This window comes from Enhydra lutris, unplaced genomic scaffold (assembly GCF_002288905.1).
Source record: "Enhydra lutris kenyoni isolate GAN:26980312 unplaced genomic scaffold, ASM228890v2 scaffoldscaffold22, whole genome shotgun sequence".
Classification (NCBI taxonomy): Eukaryota; Metazoa; Chordata; class Mammalia; order Carnivora; family Mustelidae; genus Enhydra; species Enhydra lutris.
This window is the reverse complement of record NW_019154106.1, coordinates 9,402,790-9,424,389: the sequence shown is the minus strand read 5'-3', so window position 1 is coordinate 9,424,389 and position 21,600 is coordinate 9,402,790. Positions and strand designations below refer to the sequence as shown.

General features: G+C 39.7%; 1 protein-coding gene across 1 annotated transcript; it reads left to right on the top strand.

The window, feature by feature from the left end:
- The first annotated feature begins 3,457 nt into the window (after window positions 1-3,457).
- Window positions 3,458-8,935, top strand: LOC111149377 (mammaglobin-A-like). The gene is made up of 3 exons (XM_022506393.1): window positions 3,458-3,512; window positions 3,888-4,078; window positions 8,897-8,935. Exons 1-3 carry the CDS (start codon window positions 3,458-3,460, stop codon window positions 8,933-8,935), a joined length of 285 nt encoding a protein of 94 aa, XP_022362101.1.
- Window positions 8,936-21,600: the final 12,665 nt, after the last annotated feature.

The following is a 21,600-nucleotide window of genomic DNA, read 5'->3' as shown; positions in this document are numbered from 1 at the left end:
TAAAGGGGCGCCTGGGTGGCTCAGTGGGTTAAAGCCTCTGCCTTCGGCTCAGGTCATGATCACGGGGTCCTGGGATCGAGACCCACCTCAGGCTCTCTCCTCGGCATGGAGCCTGCTTCCCCCTCCTCTCTCTGCCTACCTCTCTGCCTACTTGTAATCTCTGCCTGTCAAATAAATAAAATCTTAAAAAAAAATAAATAAATAAAATCACTTAAAGATCATCTGAATTTTAAAATAATTTCTTGATAGGTTTTTGTGCTGATGCATGAAACAATGAGAAAAGGTAACTTTCATTGAATATTATTACTTTTATGAACTATAGCAAGACCTGATATGACAAAATACTGGTGTACATTTACATAGGTCTTGCATGAGCCAGAGGACATGTCAAAAATAACTCTCCCTTGCTGCATACATTCCCTCTCTCACATGACACAAGGTATTGGGAGTAAAATCTGCATGTGTACAAATTCACCTATACACCAGTTTGTCATAATAGGGGATCAATAGGTATCACACCAACACCCAGACTGAAGCCTCCTTCATTCCTCTAGTTTCTGAGCATCATTTGGGGACCTGACTTAAAGCCCCTTTTGGGAAGAGGAAACATCAGGCTAGCTACCCATGCATTCTGACCTTTTGGTTTCTCTTGTCTCTTGTCAACACTGTCTTGCCAATGAGTCCTTTGTGGGCTGAGTTTACTGTTTCTTGACTCATTTGAGAATGATTATCATCTGCAATGGAGAAAACATGAAGGTTAAAAAGAAAGATACACTTCTTATTGTGGCCACCATGTAAATGATGTGGGACTTTATTTTAATTCATTTTATTTTACTTTATTTATTTTATAGTACTTTATTTTATTTTTTACTGAATAAGAAACCTCTACAGACACCTGTTTCCCAGCAGGTAACAGGACAATGTCATAATATTTTGGGCACCAGGGAGAGTCCCTTTAAGACATAGCCAAAAAGTCTTTCATTTCATCACTAAAGCCCTTCATTGGAACGAATACTGGCAGCAATGGTCAACTAAGGGAAAGTACACACATAAGAACATCACCTTCTTTCCTATTTCTAGCCTCTCCCTAAATTAGTGTTGATCTTGGCTACTTATGCTGGAGCTGAATGATGGGAAAAAATAACCCAAATAATCCAAACAGCAAATGCTGCATTCATGAGTCATTAATTCATGTCTCTGGCTTTCTCATCTATTTCTTTTTCATTTTTTTTAACTTGAGCCGACTTTGTTTCTCTTGTTTCTAGTACCATCCTATTCTCCCTGCTTAAACTGATGTGGTTTTTCTATTTGTGTAGAACGAGGCTGTCCTGTGTCTCTCTTGAAACCCAGAGGAACACTGTGTGTGCTTTCCTTATCTTACCAAATACCAAGTGCTCCAGAGCCTCTGTACCTGCTGTTCCCTCTGCCTAGAACACTCTTTCCCAGATCTTCCCCTGGATATCATTGTTCACTCATCGAGGATTTAAAGTCCATCCTCCTGGAGCTGGCCTGGACCTCTGTACAGGATGCTGTCCCATGTGGTTGTTTTGTGATTCTGTACAGCAGATACTTTCTGATGTCACTCATTCTGTTATGGGCATGTTTGTTGTCTTTCTTGTAAGAAGTAAGCTTTCCAAGGTCAAATTCCTGGTGGAGCAACTGAATCTGGGTCACATAGCACAGGCCCCAGTCATGGGGAAAGCTCATGGTTACTATTGAACAGTGGATGGATGGGTGAATGGATGGATGGATGGATGGAACCTCCCATTTATTCCTAATTACCTTGTTTGAAGCCTGGATAAGCTCTTCACAGAGTATCATCCTTGCAAAACCAGGTATGATATTATTACTGCTCATTTGAGAAATGAGGAAAAGGAAGCTTGAAAGTTTCACTTGCCTGAGGACACTTCGTGATTAGGTGTTGCCTCCAAGATTTGAATCCACATCTGCTTGAGCCCAGACCTGGTCACGTTTCCTTCATTCACACTGCCTCTGCTGAGCAACCACTTGCTCTACTGCTTCACATCATCTTTCGAATCAGTGGGGGAAAAAAATTCTGAACAACTAAAAAATTTCAAAGATTTATAACAGACTGAATTAATGAAATTGAATTAATTAAATGAGATATTCTTTGCAAAAAGAACCTTCAGAGAGAATGAGACATTGTGATTTTTTTTTAATTTTTGTTTATTTTTTTAATTTCTTTTCAGTGTTCCAGAATTTATGTACCACACCCAGTGCTCCATGCAATAAGTGCCCTCCATAATACTCATCACCAGGCTCACCCAACCTCCCATCCTCTGCCCCTCTAAAACCCTCAGATTGTTTTTCAGAGTCCACAGTCTCTCATGGTTTGTCTCCCCCTCCAATTTCCCCCAACTCCCTTCTCCTCTCCATCTACCCATGTCCTCCATGTTATTTCTTATGCTCCACAAATAAACTGTATGATAATTGACTCTCTCTGCTTGACTTATTTCACTCAGCATAATCTCTTCCAGTCCTGTCCATGTTGATACAAAAGTTGGGTATTCATCCTTTCTGATGGAGGCATAATACTCCATAGTGTATATGGACCACATCTTCCTTATCCATTCGTCTGTTGAAGGGCATCTTGGTTCTTTCCACAGTTTGGCGACTGTGGCCATTGCTGCTATGAACAGAGGGGTACAGATGGCCCTTCTTTTCATTACATCTGTGTCTTGGGGGTAAATACCCAGTAGTGCAATTGCAAGGTCATAGGGAAGCTCTATTTTTAATTTCTTGTGGAATCTCCACACTGTTTCCAAAGTGCCTGCACCAACTTGCATTCCCACCAACAGTGTAAGAGGGTTTTCCTTTCTCCACATCCTCTCCAACACACATTGTTTACTATCTTGTTAACTTTGGCCATTCTAACTTGTGATTATTTCCCATATATCAAGTACTCTGACTAAAGTGTCTATAGGCCAGAGCAGTCTGCCCTCAAGAGAAAGTATGTGGTATTGCACTGAGCCTAGATGGTGTGCTAAGGGAGCAGGACCCCACAAACAGGATAGGAAGCTTTATGAACCTTGAGGAAGGAGGAGGGAGGGGTGTAAGCAGATTGAAGACCACACTAATAAAAGAACAAGGATGACAACACAAGCTCACTTTCTTGTAATAGGATTAGTTAGCAAGCACTTTTGCATTAATTTCATCTAAAGCCATGTACCATTACTGCATTTCCAGAATTGTTTTGGATCCAACAAGCTCTGTCTCCTAGGTTTCTACAAACAGAGCACAAGCTAGCTGGGTTGCAGCTGATTCTTGCTGTCATTTCCTGGTCCAAAGCCAGGTTTGTCGTGTGACCATTCCCTCATTTATGGGAGGAGGGATGAAGGTAGTGAGCAGGGGTATAAAAGGAGGACTCCTAGGTGCTCATCACCAAAGTGAGTTCCTTCCTCCCTGACACACCAGACAACCAGAGCTGCCCTCAACCATGAAGTTGCTGAGAGTCCTTGTGCTGATTGCCCTCCCCTTTTCCTGCTTTGCAGGTGAGTTTTGTCTGGGGAGGACAGTCTTTGGAGAGAAGATTGTGTCAGGGCCCTCTGGAAGACCTCCTGTTCCCCAAAGTCCAGTGCAGAGAATCTCATTTCTCCAGTGTCTTCTGTTTCATGGTTACTAGTGTTTGGCTTCTCTGGGCTATGAAGGTAGTGTGTGGATGGAGAGGGGGCACACATGTTTTCAGGTTTAAAGGAAATCCTAGATCCTGAGCTTATTCTGCTAGAATTGAGAACTCAAGACCATTTACCATGATCTCTCTGAATGTGTGTCTCCTGGGATGTAAGAAGATGACCAACATCCTAGGGACACCCAAAAATGGCTTCATACCTACATAACTGAGATCACTTTTGCATGTTTTCTTCCAGGTTCTGGATGCCCATTACTGGAAGAATTGGTTAACAAAACAGTCGATTCTCAAGTGAGCATGGATGAATACCAAAACTTAGTTAGACCTTACTACACATCTCATCCTGATTCTGAGGAGGCCATGAGACAACTGAAGCAGTGTTTTCTCAGCCAGTCAAGTGAAACTCTGTGCAATGTTGCAGAGCTGCTGGTAACTATGTTTTCTTACATTGAGCTCTCAATCCACTGAACAGGGACAAGCAGGTTTTAAGTTGGTCACTCATACCACAGCAAGTGTTACACATGCTTTATTTTATTTCAGCGAATTTAATTGTGGGTGCATGTGAATACTTTGACATTGAGAAAAGGTCCCAGTACTGACTTGCTCCTTCACTTTGTGGAATTTTTAGGGAATGTAAATAAAAATGCCAAAGAGGGAAAAGAATACACACACACACACACACACACACACACACACACACACACACACACACACTTTCTTTTTTCTTTTTTTTTATTATGTTATGTCAGTCACCATACAGAACATCATTAGTTTTTGATGTAGTGTTCCATGATTCATTGTTTGCGTATAACACCCAGTGCTCCATGCAATACATGCCCTCCTTAATACCCACCACCAGGTTAACCCATCCTCCCATCCCTCTCCCTTCCAAAACCCTCAGTTTGTTTCTCAGAGTCCATAGTCTCTCATGGTTCCTCTCTCCATTCGATTTCGCCCCCTTCATTTTCCCCTTCCTTCTCCTAATGTCCTCCACGCTAGTCCTTACTTTCCACAAACAAGTGAAACCATATGGTAATTAACTTTCTCTGCTCGACTTATTTCACTTAGCATAATCTCCTCTGGTCCCATCCCTGTTGACGCATTGTATATATGTGTATATATGTGATGAAGTTCTAGAACCTAGGTGAGGTTCGGTGGGGTGAGGTTCGGAGCCGACGGCTAAGAAAGAATTCTTAAGACATCTCTGGTGCAAAAAGGTGGTTTATTAAAGCATGGGGACAGGACCCGTGGGCAGACGGAGATGCTGCCTTGGGGATGTGAGGAGTGGCTGATTATATACACAGAAGTTGGGTAGGTGAGGACAAAGCAGGTGTTCAGAAGGGCTATTGGGGTAAAGAAGACTGTCAGGATATTGAAGGCCTGGTTACTATCAAGCCAAGGCCGTTTTTCCTCTAATGAGGCACTAACATAAAGACAATTGGGAGTTTCCTGGTGGAATGTCACATTCCTGTTATTCAAGCGTCCTTGTTAGTGAGATTTAGGTTTAGAAGAAATTTAACTTTATTTACATTCCCTTCTACCTCAGCCTCCTTCAGTTTTGTTTATGGAGGGGAGGGCGATATTAGGGCTTGAGGAACTGAGTTGTTTGTCTCTGGAAATTGGGCTATTGATAAGGTAACTTCTTTATTGTAAATCTCTAGGACATTTGTAAACCAAGGGAGACTCCTGCCTTGCAGGATTGTGATCTCTGCAGGTTAACTTGTTTTTCTTTTAGGGCAGTCAGGGGTGCCTAAGGAATGTTACTGAGGGGAGCGGGTGGAGAGGGGGTGCAAGGTGCCAGCTTTTGCTTTGTCCTCAGCCAGCCTCCTGTTCCCTCATCAAATGGACCACATCTTCTTTATTCATTCATCTGTTGAAGGGCAAATCTTGGCTCTTTCCATAATTTGGCTATTGTGGACATTGCTGCTATGAATATTGTGGTGCCTATGGCCCTTCTTTTCACTACATCTGTATCTTTGGGGTAAATACCCAGTAGTGCAATTGCTGGGTCATAAGGTAGCTCTATTTTTATTTTTATTTTTTTTTAAAGATTTTATTTATTTATTTGTTAGAGAGAGAGAGAGAGAGAGAGCATGAGCACAGGCAGACAGAGTGGTAGGCAGAGGCAGAGGGAGAAGCAGGCTCCCCGCTGAGCAAGGAGCCCGATGTGGGACTCGATCCCAGGACGTGGGGATCATGACCTGAGCCGAAGGCAGCCGCTTAACCAACTGAGCCACCCAAGTGTCCCGGTAGCTCTATTTTTAATATTTTGTGGAACCTCCATACTGTTTTCCAAAGTGCCCAAACCAACTTGCATTCCCACCAATAGTGTAAGAGGGTTCCCCTTTCTCCACATCTTCTCCAAAATTTGTTGTCTATTACCTCGTCAATTTTTGCCATTGTAACTGGTGTAAGGTGGTATCTCAATGAGGTTTTGATTTGAATTTCCCTGATGGCTAACAATGATGAACACTTTTTCATGACACACATTTTCTATCAAGATTTAAACAACTGATTCTCAAAAAGTCCCTCACTTTTAGAAGTCATCAGCAAAAAAGATTCCCATCTTTATAGAAAAAAGGAGGAAAATGTTCATAAGAAATTTTTAAAAGACAAGAAAAAAAAAAAGAGAAAGAAAAAAAAAAAAACAAGAAAAGAAAGGGATATAAACAGACAGGTGAACAGAACAACGCAATACACACTATCTCCTGAGTGTATTTTGGTCAGTTTGTTAGAGGAAACTACATCTCAAAATTGTAAAGAAAGAAAAACTTATATATACAAAAATAAAATTAAATACTTTGAAAGGAAGATGAAAATTTAAAAAGACCTTAACAAAAGAAAAAAATAAAATAACAGCAACAACAGCAACAAAAAGAGAATATGATCAGATGGGTGAATAGAACAGAGCCATACACTAGACTCTGGGTGTATTTTGGTCTGTTAGAAGAAACTGTATTTCAAATTAATTAATTAATTAATTAAAATAAATATATATACACAAAAGTTTATATATACATACAAAATAAGATTAAATACAATGAAGGGATAGAGTATGACTGTAAAAATGAAAATTAAACAGAGATTTTTAAAAAGTATTTGATAAAATAGGATGGTGATTGAAAAATAAGGAAGAAAATTTTTAAAAAGATAGAAAATTTAAAGAATTAAAGTTGAAAGACTAAAGAATCATGGGGTAAAAGTCTTGAGTTCTAGGTGTTCTATGCCCCTAGCTCTAGAGTTTTGAAGTTCTCATTGATTGGTAAACTTAGTCTTGGCTGGATGTTCTTGCTGATCATCTGGGGGTGGGGCCTTCTGCATTGATTCTCAAATGTCTTTGCCCCAGGCAGAATGGCACTACCCTTGCCAGGGGCCAGGCTGAATAATCTCCAATTTGCTCTATGTGGCTTTTGTTCCCTGAAGACTTTCCACACAGCTTTAGAGGATTAGAATGAAAATGGCAACCTCCCAATCTCTGCCCAAGGGCCAAAAGCTTGGGGCCCCACTCCTCAGTGAGCCCCCAGGGAAAAGGAGTCAATCACTGCTGTCTCCCTGCTCTCCAGCCACACTTGATGCTCACCCACCCTGTGACTGAGTGTTTCTATCTCAGGCATGAGAACCCTTTCCAGTCTCCAAAGCCAGCAGACTCTTGTAGTGCACTCCCAGACTGCTACTCCTGGGGGTGGAAGGGTGGTCTCCCCAGTTCTGGCACTTGGTGGACCACTGCTTGAAGAGAAGTGCCGTGACTGTGTCATGGAACATGGTCAATGGCAACCAGGAGCTGAGACCTCACTCCTGGGCTCACTCTTTGCAGCCAGCTTCCCCGTTCTGATACCTGGAAGTTCTGCCACACTCAGGCATCCCCAGTCTTCCTGTTACCCCACATATCCTGAGTCCACACTGCTCCAGCTAGGGTTTCATCCATGCCTGCTTAGCTGCCTGAGGAACATTCCTCACCAGAGAAGACTTCTAATAGCTCTTATTTTGTGCTCCCCTCCTCTGTCACTTGCTGGTAGCCTGCTGACAGAGGCTCCCTCTCCCCGCAGTCTATCAGAAGAACCCACTTGAAGAAGATTCTCTGCATCTTATTAATAGAATTAAAATACACTTTCAAGCAACCCAATGTGTTAGTATAAATTATTGGATTCCTTGACTATTACTTAAAGACCCAATGAATGACAAGTAAGGTCATGAGTATGAATCTACAATGGGGGTAGAATTGTGTAAAACAACAATCCATAGTGTTTTTGTTCTCTAGATTTTATTCCCTATCCTAACATGCCATTGAAAACTTTCCAGGGTAGACAATGTAGAAATATTGCAAAGCAAAAGGTAAAAGTGTCCTTCACTGAGATGCTGACACAGGGCACAATGTGGGTGGACCTTGAGCACATTATGATAAATGAAATAAGCCAGTTTAAAGAGGCAATTATTGTATAAGGTAATTTACATCCATTTTCTAGAGTACCTAATCTCCTAGAGACAGGAGGTAGAATAGTACTTTCTAGGAGTTGGGTGGTATGGGAAATGGAGATTATTCAGTGGGTATAGAGTCTCACCATAGCAAGATGAAAATGTTTAGGACATTGTTGCACCATAACGCCAGTATACTTAACACTGTTGAACTGTATACTTAAGATGATGAAAATGGTCAATTTTATGTTATGTGTATTTACCATTAGTTTATGTGTATTTACCATGAGTTTAGACAGTTTAAGCCTGAAAAACCCTGAAACCAAGGATAACGGAATTTTTTCTTTAAAAACCTTGATTAGACTGATCACTTGGAGTGCACATATCCATACTTCTCTGGTCTCAAAGGTAATGGTTTTGGTTTTGGACTGTTTTCGGTATTTCTAACATGTGGGGCCACATCGGAGCTCAAAAACTTCACACTTCCCTGTATTTGAGCTAAGGCTTAACAATTCTTTGTTAAAAACTGATACACACAGTGTATCTACAGGATACAATATTTTTAAGAACAGGAAACATCAAGAAAACTTTATTACCAGGATTCCTAACAGGGAAGAGATCTAGAAACAGCAGCACATTTCTGGCATCAATAAAGTCTCCTGATCCTTAGAATGAGAGATGAGATCATTCTGATCTTAATTCAAACACCAACTTTGAATGCCAGATGTGTGTGGACAAACCCAGGAAGCCAAGAAGAAGAAATGTTTGTTTTCCAAGACTTACTTTCTAACAGAAAGCTGAAAATCTGAGTAATGTCCCTGTTTTGTTTTCCAGAACATGATATATGAAAGTAAGTGGTGTGTTATGTTTTAACCTTGTGTATGACCTGGGGCACTGAGGACTACAGAGAGTACAATGAACCACAACTTTCTTCTCCTTTTTGTCTTTTGATCTATTAACTGCAAGACAATTGTTGAAACCTTGAGCACATTTTCATTTCAATAAAGTATCTGCAAATGGAAAGTTCTTCTTATGTTCTCTGATCAAAATGGACACTTTAGAGAGCCTCTGCTTTCACAGATGATTGTGCCTGCACATACACACACACACACACAAATGCGTGCACACTCATACATAATTCTTCATTGGAGAGCACATGGATAAAGGACTGAGGAGTGTGAAAAGCACTTGGTTCATCCCCATGTGTAGCTCAACATGGTCCTCTCTCTGACAATGTGCTCTTCCACCCTCCTGGCCCCCATTTCCATCAGGACCATGTGGGAAGCTCTCAAGACTCAGGTTATGGTGTTTGGGCCACGTGCAGGTCCCTGAGACACTGCAGTCTTCATCTGTGCTGCAAGCACAGCTCGCCATGGCTAGGCCTTGCTCAGTTCCTGCCCTGTCCAAGAGTGTGGGGCAGGACTAGAGCCAGGGAGAGACGTGACTCATAAAACCACAGGTGAATGTGGTCTTGATTTTAATAATTTTAATATGTGGCCTCCATTTTGATTCTTGAAATATTTCATTAAAATTGATTTGCCTAATTACTGAGATTGGGAGTCCCCCCCCTGAAATTCTGTGGGTGCCCCTAGTCCTGACACTGCAAGTGGCAATGTGATCCAGTTTCCCCACCAGGAGGACCTACAAGGCCAGGTAGGTTGAAGGAAATGTGCGTGTTCTGTGAGAAGAAGGCAAAGCCAGTGGGTTTTATACTGAACCATAGCTCTCCTTACTTCTACCTGTCCCCACATTGCTGTCACCAGGGATAAGATATTGCCACCCCTTCTGCTTACAACTCATGGTATCCCTCTTCCTTCATGGCTATCTTGTCACCCAGAAGTCTTGACCCTTCCTCAGGACTGTTTCTCAGCTGCCACCATGGCTGACTTCCACCAGGCAAAGCACATACAGAGAATTAGTCACATGATAGTTTTAGGATTCCACAAAAATGTTATAATTTCCTTAAAAATATTAAACAAAAGTGATTATAGTAATAATGAATATATACCAATAAACCAGAGTGGAGTATATTCATCTTTATACAGTTACAGTTATAAGATATGGTATTTAATATACTTTTTATGGAATCTGGACCAAAATTCCTAAGACTCACAACAGTCATAAGGAATCCCTCACTCTACCTTCTCCCACACACCTCAGGGTCTATGACACCATTAGATCCAGGCAAAATGACTGTTGCCCAGGACCCACATCCTAAATGATCCCCTCTATTACACACACACACACACACACACACACACACACACACACACACATACGTACACATTTATGTGTTAAGAACTCATGGATCATACTCAGTTCTTGGTGAAATAGGCGTATCCTCAGTGGGGAGGTTGGTCATAACATCTCCCTCTATCTCTCAAAAATGGGGACCTCAGTCCACCTTCTCTCACTTTTGGACCAAAAGAGAAGTAAAGGAGGAGAATCACTTGAAGAACTGGAGATGGACAAACAGATATGCAGGAATTTGCATCTATTGAGATGAGCATTGGCCCATTTGATGAAGGTACCTACAAGCTGAACAGAACAAATTTCATGCAAGAATTGGTAATAGAAGTTTTGATAGACTGGAGTAGTAAAAAGGGGAGATGAAGGATGTCCAGTGATTGATCATTTGGAAAGGCAGTACTGACTTTGGACTGGGAGAAAATAAATGGTGATTGCACAGTAAAGTTAATGGGGTAGCACATCATTGAAGTGTTAATGAGTAAAGGTATACAGGTGTTTTACTACATGTATTACTACAACATTCCTGTAACTTGGTGGCGGTTTTCTGTTTTTTTTCTTTCAACATTTTATCTATTCATTCATTCATTCATTTATTTATTACTATTTTTTAAATTAAATTTTATTTTTTCAGTCTTCCAAGATTCATCGTTTATGCACCACACCCAGTGCTCCATGCAATACATGTCCTCCTTAATACCCACCACCAGGTAAAGATTTTATTTAAATTCAAGATAGTTAACATATCCTGTAGTACAGTTTCAGGAATAGCGTTCAGTGATCATCACTTCTGTAAAACACTCAGTGCTCATCACAAGTGCCCTCTTCAAAGTACATCACCCATTTTGCCCATCCTACACCCACCTCCCCTCCAGCAACCTTCAGTTTGTTCTCTATAGTTGAGAGTCTCTTACAGTTTGCCTCCCTCTTTGTTTTTGTCTTATTTTATTTTTCCTTCTCTTCCCCTATGTTCGTTTTCTTTCTTAAATTCCACATATGAGTGAAATCATATGGTATTTACATTTCTCTGATTGACTTATTTCACTTAGTATAATACACCCTAGTTCCATCCCTTTCTGTGTCTGTGAAGTTATTTCCAAGTACAAAGTTAAAAACTGTATTTCTGAAGCATAAATGGATTGTGCTGAACTCAGCTTCTTCATTCATGTCCCTAATTATGAGTGATGTTGAGCATCTTTTCATATGTCCATTAGCCACCTGGAGGCCTTCTTTTCATTTTTTAATGGTATTATTTGATTTTTATGGTGTCCAAGAGAATATTCTGAATGAGTTTTCCTACTTTTTTGTCTTTAATAAAGTTTTTTTTTTTTTAAGAGTGGTTTTCGGAAAAATGCAGAGTGAGGGCCAGAAGATGATAGGTGGTCTTCCGTTGGTTAGAGTGGTCCGGGATACCTCTTTAAAGAGGTCTTCAATGAATTAGTGAAGATTTCAGTGGAGTGAGGGGGCCTCAATGAAGTGAGAAAATCAATGGAAGAAATGTTCCAGAGAGAGAGGGAACAGTATGTGCAAAGTCCTTAAAACAATAACAGTCTTAGCATGGTGGAAGAATAGCAAGAAAGTCCATGTGGCTGGAGGAGAGTGAATGAGAGGAAAAGGCATGCAAGATGAGGTCAAAGGTAACCAGAGTCCAGAGCAGGTAGGCCACAGTAAGTCTTAAGGGACTATGTTAAATGATTCCATAAATGTACTTTGGAGATGCTGTATATAGTATGATCTATTTGTGTAATCATTAAAGGAAAGGATTTGTTATACATATAATTATCAAGGTTCATATTCACTCATCCAAAACTTTAGGGGCAGGTGTATTTTGGAAATTAACCTTACTGTTTTTAAGAAAGGTAATATATGCCTATACCATCTAATGGTCACATGCCTAAAGCAGTCTTGGGACAGCAACCTGTCATCAAACATTGATATTTTGGCAACAAAACACATATGGGATAAATAAACACTATAAATAGCTCCTATAAGGCCAGTCTTTCAGTTTTTAAACCTATTTGGATTTCAACATTGCAAATAAGAGATGATAACTTTTGTATCCTCTTGGACAGGTCCGAAGGAGATTATGCTGAGTGAAATTAAATTAAGCAGAGAGAGCTAATTATCATATGGTTTCACTAATGTGTAGAACATAAGGAATAACATGGAGGACATTAGGAGAAGAAAAGGAAAAGTGAATTGAGGGAAATCGGAGGGGGAAACGAACCATGAGAGATTGTGGACTCTGAGAAACAAACAGGATTTTGGAGGGGAGGGAGGTGGGGTGATGGGTGAGCCTGGTGGTGGGTGTTAAGGAGGGCACATATTATATGGAGCACTGGGTGTGGTGCATAAACAATAAATCTTGGAACACTGAAAAAAATAAAATAATAATAATAAAAGAGATTGTGAACATATATTTTCATCTGTCGTAGAAAACTGGGAGCATCAAAATGGTTGTGAACAGTGGTTGGAGAAATCAGATGGGATGGGTGGCAGGAATATCTTTTATTCTACTTTATACAATTCTGAACTTCTGAATGCTATTTTCTTTTACCATATATTGGATATGTCGTTGAAATAACAGTAATTTAAATTAAAAAAGTAAAATAAATGTGGATTCTAAGGCTTTAAAAAAAAGAGTAGTTTTTGGTTCACAGCAAAATTGAGCTGAAAGTGCAGAGAGTTCCCACATATCTCCCACTCATACACAGGTACAGCCTCCCCTACTATCAACATCCCCACCAAGTGGTACATCAGTTACCCTGGATGAACATATATAGACCCATCCTTACCACACAAAGTCCATAGTTCACATTAGGGTTCATTCTTGGTGCTGTACAGTCTATACCTTTTGTGAAATCTATGTGATGTGCCCCCACCCACCTCATGGTACAGAGAAGTTTCACACCCTTAAAATTATCTGAGCTCTAACTATTGGTTCCTTCCTCTCCCCAAACCCTGACAACAATGGCTCTTTTTAATGTCCCCATAGTTTTGACTTTTTCAGAATGTCTACAGAACGCTGAAATCCAGTACAGCCTTAAGTCCCTTTGAGATGCTGGACCACTCAATGGGAGAAGCCTGGGCTCCTGAATGACTGGATGTGGTCAGGATGAGTCATGGACAGGCCACTGGGAACAGCCTTCTCTGGGTCAGTGTCACAATTATTTGTAGTGTTGAGCAAGGAAGGGACATGTTATCTGGGATATTGTCTAGAAAAACTAGTTCATTGTGGTCATTCAAAGCAGTTGACTTGATTCCATTTTGTTGTCATTTTTAAATCCTCCACAAACAGTGGATCCAACTGTATTGCACTGAGATATACTATTAATAAGCCATTATTTTTTTAATCCACTGAAATAGTAAAAAAAAAAGTAAAGATACAGATATGGAAAGAAAATTGAAGATATATATGTGTTTTGAAGGTAAAGCAAGAAGATCAGAGTCTCAGAAATGATTTCTGCAACCAAATGGAAAAAATTGCAGCTTGGTCCTATATCTGAGCAGGGTATTTTCCAAAAATACACAGTCCAAAAACTAAGTGATGTTTTCAAAGATTACTTTAATTTTTTAATTTTTTATTTTTAATTTCTTTTCAGCATAACAGTATTCATTGTTTTTTGCACCACACCCAATGCTCCATGCAATACGTGCCCTCCTTAATACCCACCACCTGGCTCCCCCAACCTCCCACCCCCTGCCCCTTCAAAACCCTCAGGTTGTTTTTCTGAGTCCATAGTCTCTCATGGTTCACCTCCCCTTCCAATTTCCCTCAACTCCCTTCTCCTCTCTAACTCCCCTTGTCCTCCATGCTATTTGTTATGCTCCACAAATCAGTGAAACCAGATGATAATTGACTCTCTCTGCTTGACTTATTTCACTCAGCATAATGTCTTCCAGTCCCATCCATGTTGCTACAAAAGTTGGGTATTCATCCTTTCTGATGGAGGCATAATACTCCATAGTGTATATGGACCACATCTTCCTTATCCATTCGTCCGCTGAAGGGCATCTTGGTTCTTTCCACAGTTTGGTGACCATGGCCATTGCTGCTATAAACATTGGGGTACAGATGGCCCTTCTTTTCACTACATCTGTATCTTTGGGGTAAATACCCAGTAGTGCAATTACAGGGTCATAGGAAGCTCTATTTTTAATTTCTTGAGGAATCTCCACACTGTTCTCCAAAGTGGCTGCACCAACTTGCATTCCCACCAACAGTGTAAGAGAGTTCCCCTTTCTCCACATCCTCTCCAACACATGTTGTTTCCTGTCTTGCTAATTTTGGCCATTCTAACTGGTGTAAGGTGGTATCTTAATGTGGTTTTAATTTGAATCTCCCTGATGGCTAGTGATGATGAACATTTTTCATGTGTCTGATAGCCATGTGTATGTCTTCACTGGAGAAGTGTCTGATCATATCTTCTGCCCATTTTTTGATATGATTATCTGTTTTGTGTGTGTTGAGTTTGAGGAGTTCTTTATAGATCCTGGATATCAACCTTTTGTCTGTACTCTCATTTATGAATATCTTCTCCCATTCCGTGGGTTGCCTCTTTGTTTTGTTGACTATTTCCTTTGCTGTGCAGACAGGAATCCATCAGAATCCTAAAGGAGAACATAGGCAGTAACCTCTTCGATATCAGCCACAGCAACTTCTTTCAAGATATGTTTCCAAAGGCAAAGGAAACAAAAGCGAAAAGGAACTTTTGGGACTTCATCAAGATCAAAGATTACTTTTAATTACATTTTTAACACATAGGAATATGCAGTGTACAGCAATTCTTAAATCCTCTTTTTCTCTCTCTTCAGTTTCTCTTACCTCTTTGGTCTCTACTCAAATGTCTCTTTATCACGAGTAGAGTAGATTTTTCCAAGTCTCCATGTCTGGCTTAATAGAAGACAGCTGGTCTTACATATTTGTTTCAGTCTTAAATGTTGCAACATCACATGTCATATAGCCTCTGAAAAATTCCACTGTACATTTGTGAGAGAATGAGAGTAACCTGGGAAAAGAAATCTTAATATTATTATTAAAATTGTTTGTTTGTTTGTTTGTTTTTCTGGGATGCCTGGGTATCTCAGTCAGTTAAGCACCTGCCTTCCTTCAGCTCAGGTCATGATCCTAGAGTCCCAGGATCCAGCACCAGATCAGGTTCCCTGCTCAGTAGAGACTCTGCTTCTCCTTCTCTCTCTGCTGCTCCCCCTGCTTGTGCTCTGTTACTCTATCTCTGTCAAATAAGTAAGCAAAATCTTTAAAAAAGCATTGTTTTTCCTCCCAGGACCTCAGGCAGAGTAATTAGTTTCCCTTAGCAGTTCCTGGAACTGCTGCAGTATATATATAGTAAAATTTCTTCTCTGAACATGAAAAAGATAAAAGTCAGAGAGTACTCTTACCTTCAAAGGTTAAACACATATAGTGGATTCCAGAAAGAACACCAAAAATTATTATATAACATTATTATCATTGCCTCAGCAAACGAATAGAGAAACCTCATAGTTATATGAATAAAGGTATTTGATAAAATCTGGTACTAGCCCTTAGTAAAAATTATAAGTAAAGAAAGAATGGAAGAAAACTAGTTAGAACCAAAAAAAAAAAAAAAAAAAGCATTTCAAAGTCAACAGCAAACAATACTTCAAAATAATGAGTGCTAAAGATACTTCCATGAAAATTAGGAGAACAAAAATGCCTGATATATTCATTATTAGTCAACATTGTTTTGTAATTCTTTTTTTTAAAGATTTTATTTATTTATTTGATAGAGAGAAACACAATGAGAGAGGGAACACAAGAAGGGGAGTGGAGAGAGAGAAGCAGGCTTCCCGCCTAGCAGGGAACCTGATGTAGTGCTCAAACCCAGGACCGTGGGATCATGACCTGGACTGAAGGCAGATGCTTAATGACTGAGCCACCCAGGTGCCCCTGTTTTGTAATTCTTTTTTTTTTTAATGATGTCAGCCTTTATTGATGTAAGATAAAGATTGATGCATGCTATATACAGCAAATGAGTAATTTTATTATGCTTAATGATACAAAAAGTGGACCCTGGGCCATCTAGACACATTTACATAGTTCTGGTAACCAAAAATCATCACTGTTATGAAAATAGCCATGAGGTAAAAATCACATCCCATCTATTGGCATGCAAATGTGCACATCAAGCCTAAGAGGGCTAATATTTCTTGGTCAAATGAAATCTGTTCAAAATAATGTGAAATGAGTTACATTTAGAAGTGCATGCTCCTAGATAGAAGTGTATGGAGAAAGAAAACATGATATAGCTATTTATAAAAAGCAAAATAGCAGACAAGAGTCATATTAAGTAAGAAGAAAAAATGATGATAAATATTTCCAAAATTGAGATAAAATACTTTCATTTACAGACAGTGCAATTCTTTCACCAGGAGACACAAGACATGTTAACAAAGTACCATTGGAATTATTAATATAATAAGATGACATACTTTGTAAGTGGCTGCATACTTGCTCAATCTATACAAATAGGACAGATTTATATATTCTTCAAGAGAACCAGTGAGAATTGTACATGGAAAAAGATACCACTTTTGTAAAAATGGCAAAATCATAAAATACCTAAGAACAAATCTAATAAGTAAGATAAATATATACTGGGTCTCTGAACAGTAGTTATAAAAATGCCAATTTTTCCAAAATTGACTAGTAATTATAATATACTTTAAATCTGGATTCCCCTTGGAGCTTTAACAAGAACTAGACAAAATTATTTTAACATTCATATGGAAGAATATGCATTTGAAAATGGCCAAGAAGATTAAGAAGACCACTGAATGGTGACTTGCTGGGTCAGATACTGAAACTAAATGAAAATGAATTCACCTTGATCCAGATTAGTGTTGGCACAGAAATAAACAACCATAATGTGGAACGTAATGGAGAACTCAAAACTGGATCCACATTTTCCCGACATCACTTAATGAATAAACTCTCTTTTCCCAGCGATTTGAATGTCACCATTATCTCTGATCTGGAGAATTTGGGGGACATTCTCCTAGAAGCTACTAGCCCTCTATTTTTAAGCTGTTTCAGTGAGTGCAGTTCCATTAGTCCACTACTTTCCATTAGTACAGTTCCAAGATAAGGCTGCTTCTACCTCATTCATTCTACTTTTTGCAAAATGTCATGACATTTTTCACTTGTGTGTTTTATCCCTGGTGAACTTTGCATCAATTTTCAAATACAAAAGCCAAATTAGATAGAATGTCAACCCATCGAGTTTATAGTTTGATCAATGTATAGACAAAATGGACCCATGTGTTAGGTAACTAAACATGTAACATAAACAACTGTATTCAGTACTTAAACTGTCTTTTGGGCAGACATTGTTAATAACCATCTGGAAGAAAGAAAACATGACCTCTACATCTAATGATATTTTAAAAATTGAAACTGGCTCTAAAATTAAAATATAAGAGCTAGGAACCTTGGCTAAATAGTTGGAGTGGAAACCAGATTGTTTCTGGATGAGGAGTGAATGGAAGGTGAAAAGTGAACACTCTCCAGGGCCTTGTGATAGATGTTCCATACGTCGGTCAACAGAGCAGAACAGTTGTGCTGTTTCCTAGGATATTATTACCTAGAACAATTAAGGACCATGTGTGTTTATGAAAGAGCTAAGAGAATTGTCTGGCCAGAACCTGGGGAGTCATTCTGCCAGAAATGCTCAAATCCAAGACACCTCATCCTCTCTCCCTCTCCTCCTTCAAATCTGGCCTGAAAGATTATCTCATCAGTGAATCCTTTTCTGTCCACCCTACTTAAAATCAGGACCCCCTTTAATTTTTCTCCATGACAATTCAAATTTTCTCTATGGCACTTACTGCCTTCTAATATACCACCTATTTTGCCTCCTTATTTTATCTATTCTTTCTTTCCCCTTAATAAAATATAAGCTTCATCACAATACAGATTATTGCCTGTTTTCTTTACTGATGTATCCCCAGTGCCAAGAACAGTGCTTGACATGAAACTGAAGGGAAGGAAAATTTTTCCTCTACTCTTAAATGTCTTTTGGCTGGACTGATAATTAAATTCACTTATGAGAGCTTAACAACAGGAAAAGAAATACAAAGTTTTATAATATATGCATAATAAATAAATCCCAATATTAAACTGAGACCTAAAGAAATGACCAAGGCAGGTAGTTTTTATACTTTTTAGATAAAGAGACAGTAAATCACTGAGGAATTGACAGGGCAGAGAAAATTTAACTATGGGATCTACAGTTAGTAAGGAATTCTAAACAGGATTCGACTGGGATAGTAAATTAGTAAAAAGTAACGGGGATTGTTTATACAGACTTCATGGCTTGATATTTTCTATCTTTGGTGATAAGGAGTTCAGCTTCCTGGTAGAGGGAGGGTACCTTACACGAGGAGATCTATTTTCTGTTTTCAGGGCAACAGAAGATGGTCTGAGTGTCCTTATGCACTGATTGCTTCTTAAGTCACTTTTACTGAAAATAATCCACATGGCAAAGTAGCTCATTTCAGGGAAGCCTGCCATTGGCCCCAACAAAAGGCAAGTTCAACACACAATTTTTTAAAAGTTTAATTGAATTTTTTCAGTGTTCCAAGATTCATTGGAATCAGTGCTCCATGCAATATGTGCTCTCCTTAGTACCCACCACCAGGCTCACCTAACCCCCACCACCTCCCCTCCAAAACCCTCAGTTTGTTTCTCAGAGTCCACAGTCTCTCATGCTTCATCTCCACCTCTGATTTCCCTCAATTTACTTTTCATTTCCTTCTCCTAGTGTCCTCCATGTTATTCCTTATGCTCCACAAGTAAGTGAAACCATTTGACAATTGACTTTCTCTGCTTGACTTATTTCACTCAGCATAATCTCCTCCAGTCCCGTCCATATTGGTACAAAAGTTGGGTACTCATCCTTTCTGATGGAGGTGTAATATTCCATTGTATATATAGACCATATCTTCTTTACCCATTTATCTGTTGAAGGGCATCTTGGCTCTTTCCACAGTTTGGCAATTGTGGCCATTGCTGCTATGAACACTGGGGTACAGCTGGCACTTTTTTTCACTACATCTGTATCTTTGGGGTAAATACTCAGTAGTGCAATTGTAGGGTCATAGAGTAGCACTATTTTTAATTTCTTAAGGAATCTTCACACTGTTTTCCATCAACACAAGATTTGTGAGTGAATGACCCCGATGTAAGAATCTGTCAGTGGGAAGACCCAATCAAGGGATGATCAATGAGAGAAATGAGTGTCAGGCAAGTTCAGCTCAGAGATGATGAGGAAGTCAAAATGGAATTGAAGAAAAAACTATTCCAGATGACAGTACAAAAAACAACCGTTGGCAAAGAAATGGGAGCTCCAGCATGATCTGACTTGGATTGCATATTTATTCTCTTGGGTGAAGGAGATTACTGTGAAATGTGGGGGTGAGGTGGCAATCAGAAACACTGAGGCTGGAAGCATGTAAATGATTCCCTTCAATGGGGCAACAAGCACTCTCCATCATAGGCCCTAACAATTCCACTGACCCTGAAGCTCTAAGCAATATCACTCCAAGAAGAACTTGTGTTCCACTGGGGATGGAGACTCTCTGTGGATTATGATAAAGGAAGGAATTACAGAATTTCATTTAAAAGCCAACATGAGTGGAGATGTGATAGAGATGAGGATGTCAAAGGCATGAAATAGCTGCTTCTACCAACTGAAGAAGAGAGTCCTGTTCATTGGTTGACATATAAATGAGCATACTTATGGGAATGCAGGCAAGAAAGTTATTTTCCTGAGGTATAGGGTTGTGGGCACAGACGAGTAAGACAGATGTGGACGCTCACTTTTTTTGGAATGGGTCTGATTCCTAGAGAGAACCACAAGATGTCTCCCTCCCAGTGGCAATGCGCTAAGCTCCACATCTTTGTTTTGGATAACTGCATCCACTTTGATCACCTGGACAACTCATGTTGATCCTTCAAATCTCAATGGATCACCTGACACCTTATTTAGAAACTAGGATTGACCTTCCTCCAAAGACTAGCACAGTTACTCTCTCTCTTCAACTCCCTCTCCTTGCTGAATCCTGGTGTTTAGTAGAGAATGTGACAGGCAGAAGAGCGGGCAGACACAATTTCGGTTTCAAAGCCCCACAAAAAATGAAGCAAAACAGGCACATGAAAAAAAAATTCATCATCATTAGCCATCAGGGAAATTCAAATTAAAACCTCATTGAGATACCACCTTACACCAGTTAGAATGGCAAAAATTAACAAGACAGTAAACAACATGTGTCGGAGAGGATGTGGAGAAAGGGGAACCCTCTTACAGTGTTGGTGGGAATGCAAGTTGGTGCAGCCACTTTGGAAAACATTGTGGGATTCCCTAAGAAATTAAAAATAGAGCTTCCCCATGACCCTGCAATTGCACTACTAGGTCTATAGTAGAGACTCTAATGGGGTAATCTCTATTATCTTTACCCCAAAGATAAAGATGTAGTGAAAAGAAGGGCCATATGTACCCCAATGTTCACAGCAGCAATGGCCACAATCACCAAACTGCAGAGTCAAGATGCCCTTCAACAGATGAATAGATAAAGAAGATATGGTCCATATATACAATGGAATATTACACCTCCATCAGAAAGGATGAGTACCCAACTTTTGTATCAGCATGGATGGGACTGGAGGAGATTATGCTGAGTGAAATAAGTCAAGCAGAGAAAGCCAATTATCATATGGTTTCACTTACTTGTGGCGCATAAGGAATAACATGGAGGACATTAAGGGAAGGAAAGGAAAAGTGAATTTGGGGAAATCAGAGGGGGAGACGAATAATGAGAGACTGTGGACTCTGAGAAACAAACTGAGGGTTTTGGAGGGGAGGGGGTTGAGGATAGGTTAGCCTGGTGGTGGGTACTAAGGAGGGCGCGTATTTCATGGAGCACTGGGTGTAGTGAATAAACAATGAATCTTGGAACACTGAAAAAATAAAATTTTAAAAATGAAGCAAGGGAAGGTTAAATAAGGAGAGATATGGTGGCTCTCACAGTATTTACTCTAAGCCCTCAGGGCTATTGGGAGATGCTCCAGGACTGTACTTGGACCAAAGAAACCACCCAAAACATCACCTCATTCAAATCTCAGCAAATCTTTATTGAATACTCTCTCCCATTTCAAATGTGTTTGCCCAGCTGAGACAGAAGACATTTTTTAAGGCCCTGTTATGCCTCCCTTCCAAACAAAAGACTTAGTGTTTGTTTAAATCTCATTTATG

Coding starts and splice junctions, on each gene's coding strand:
- LOC111149377 (XM_022506393.1), top strand. CDS start 3,458: ATGAAGTTGCTGAGAGTCCTTGTGCTGATTGCCCTCCCCTTTTCCTGC. Junction 3,513..3,887: donor CCCCTTTTCCTGCTTTGCAG/GTGAGTTTTGTC, acceptor GTTTTCTTCCAG/GTTCTGGATGCCCATTACTG. Junction 4,079..8,896: donor GCAATGTTGCAGAGCTGCTG/GTAACTATGTTT, acceptor TTTGTTTTCCAG/AACATGATATATGAAAGTAA.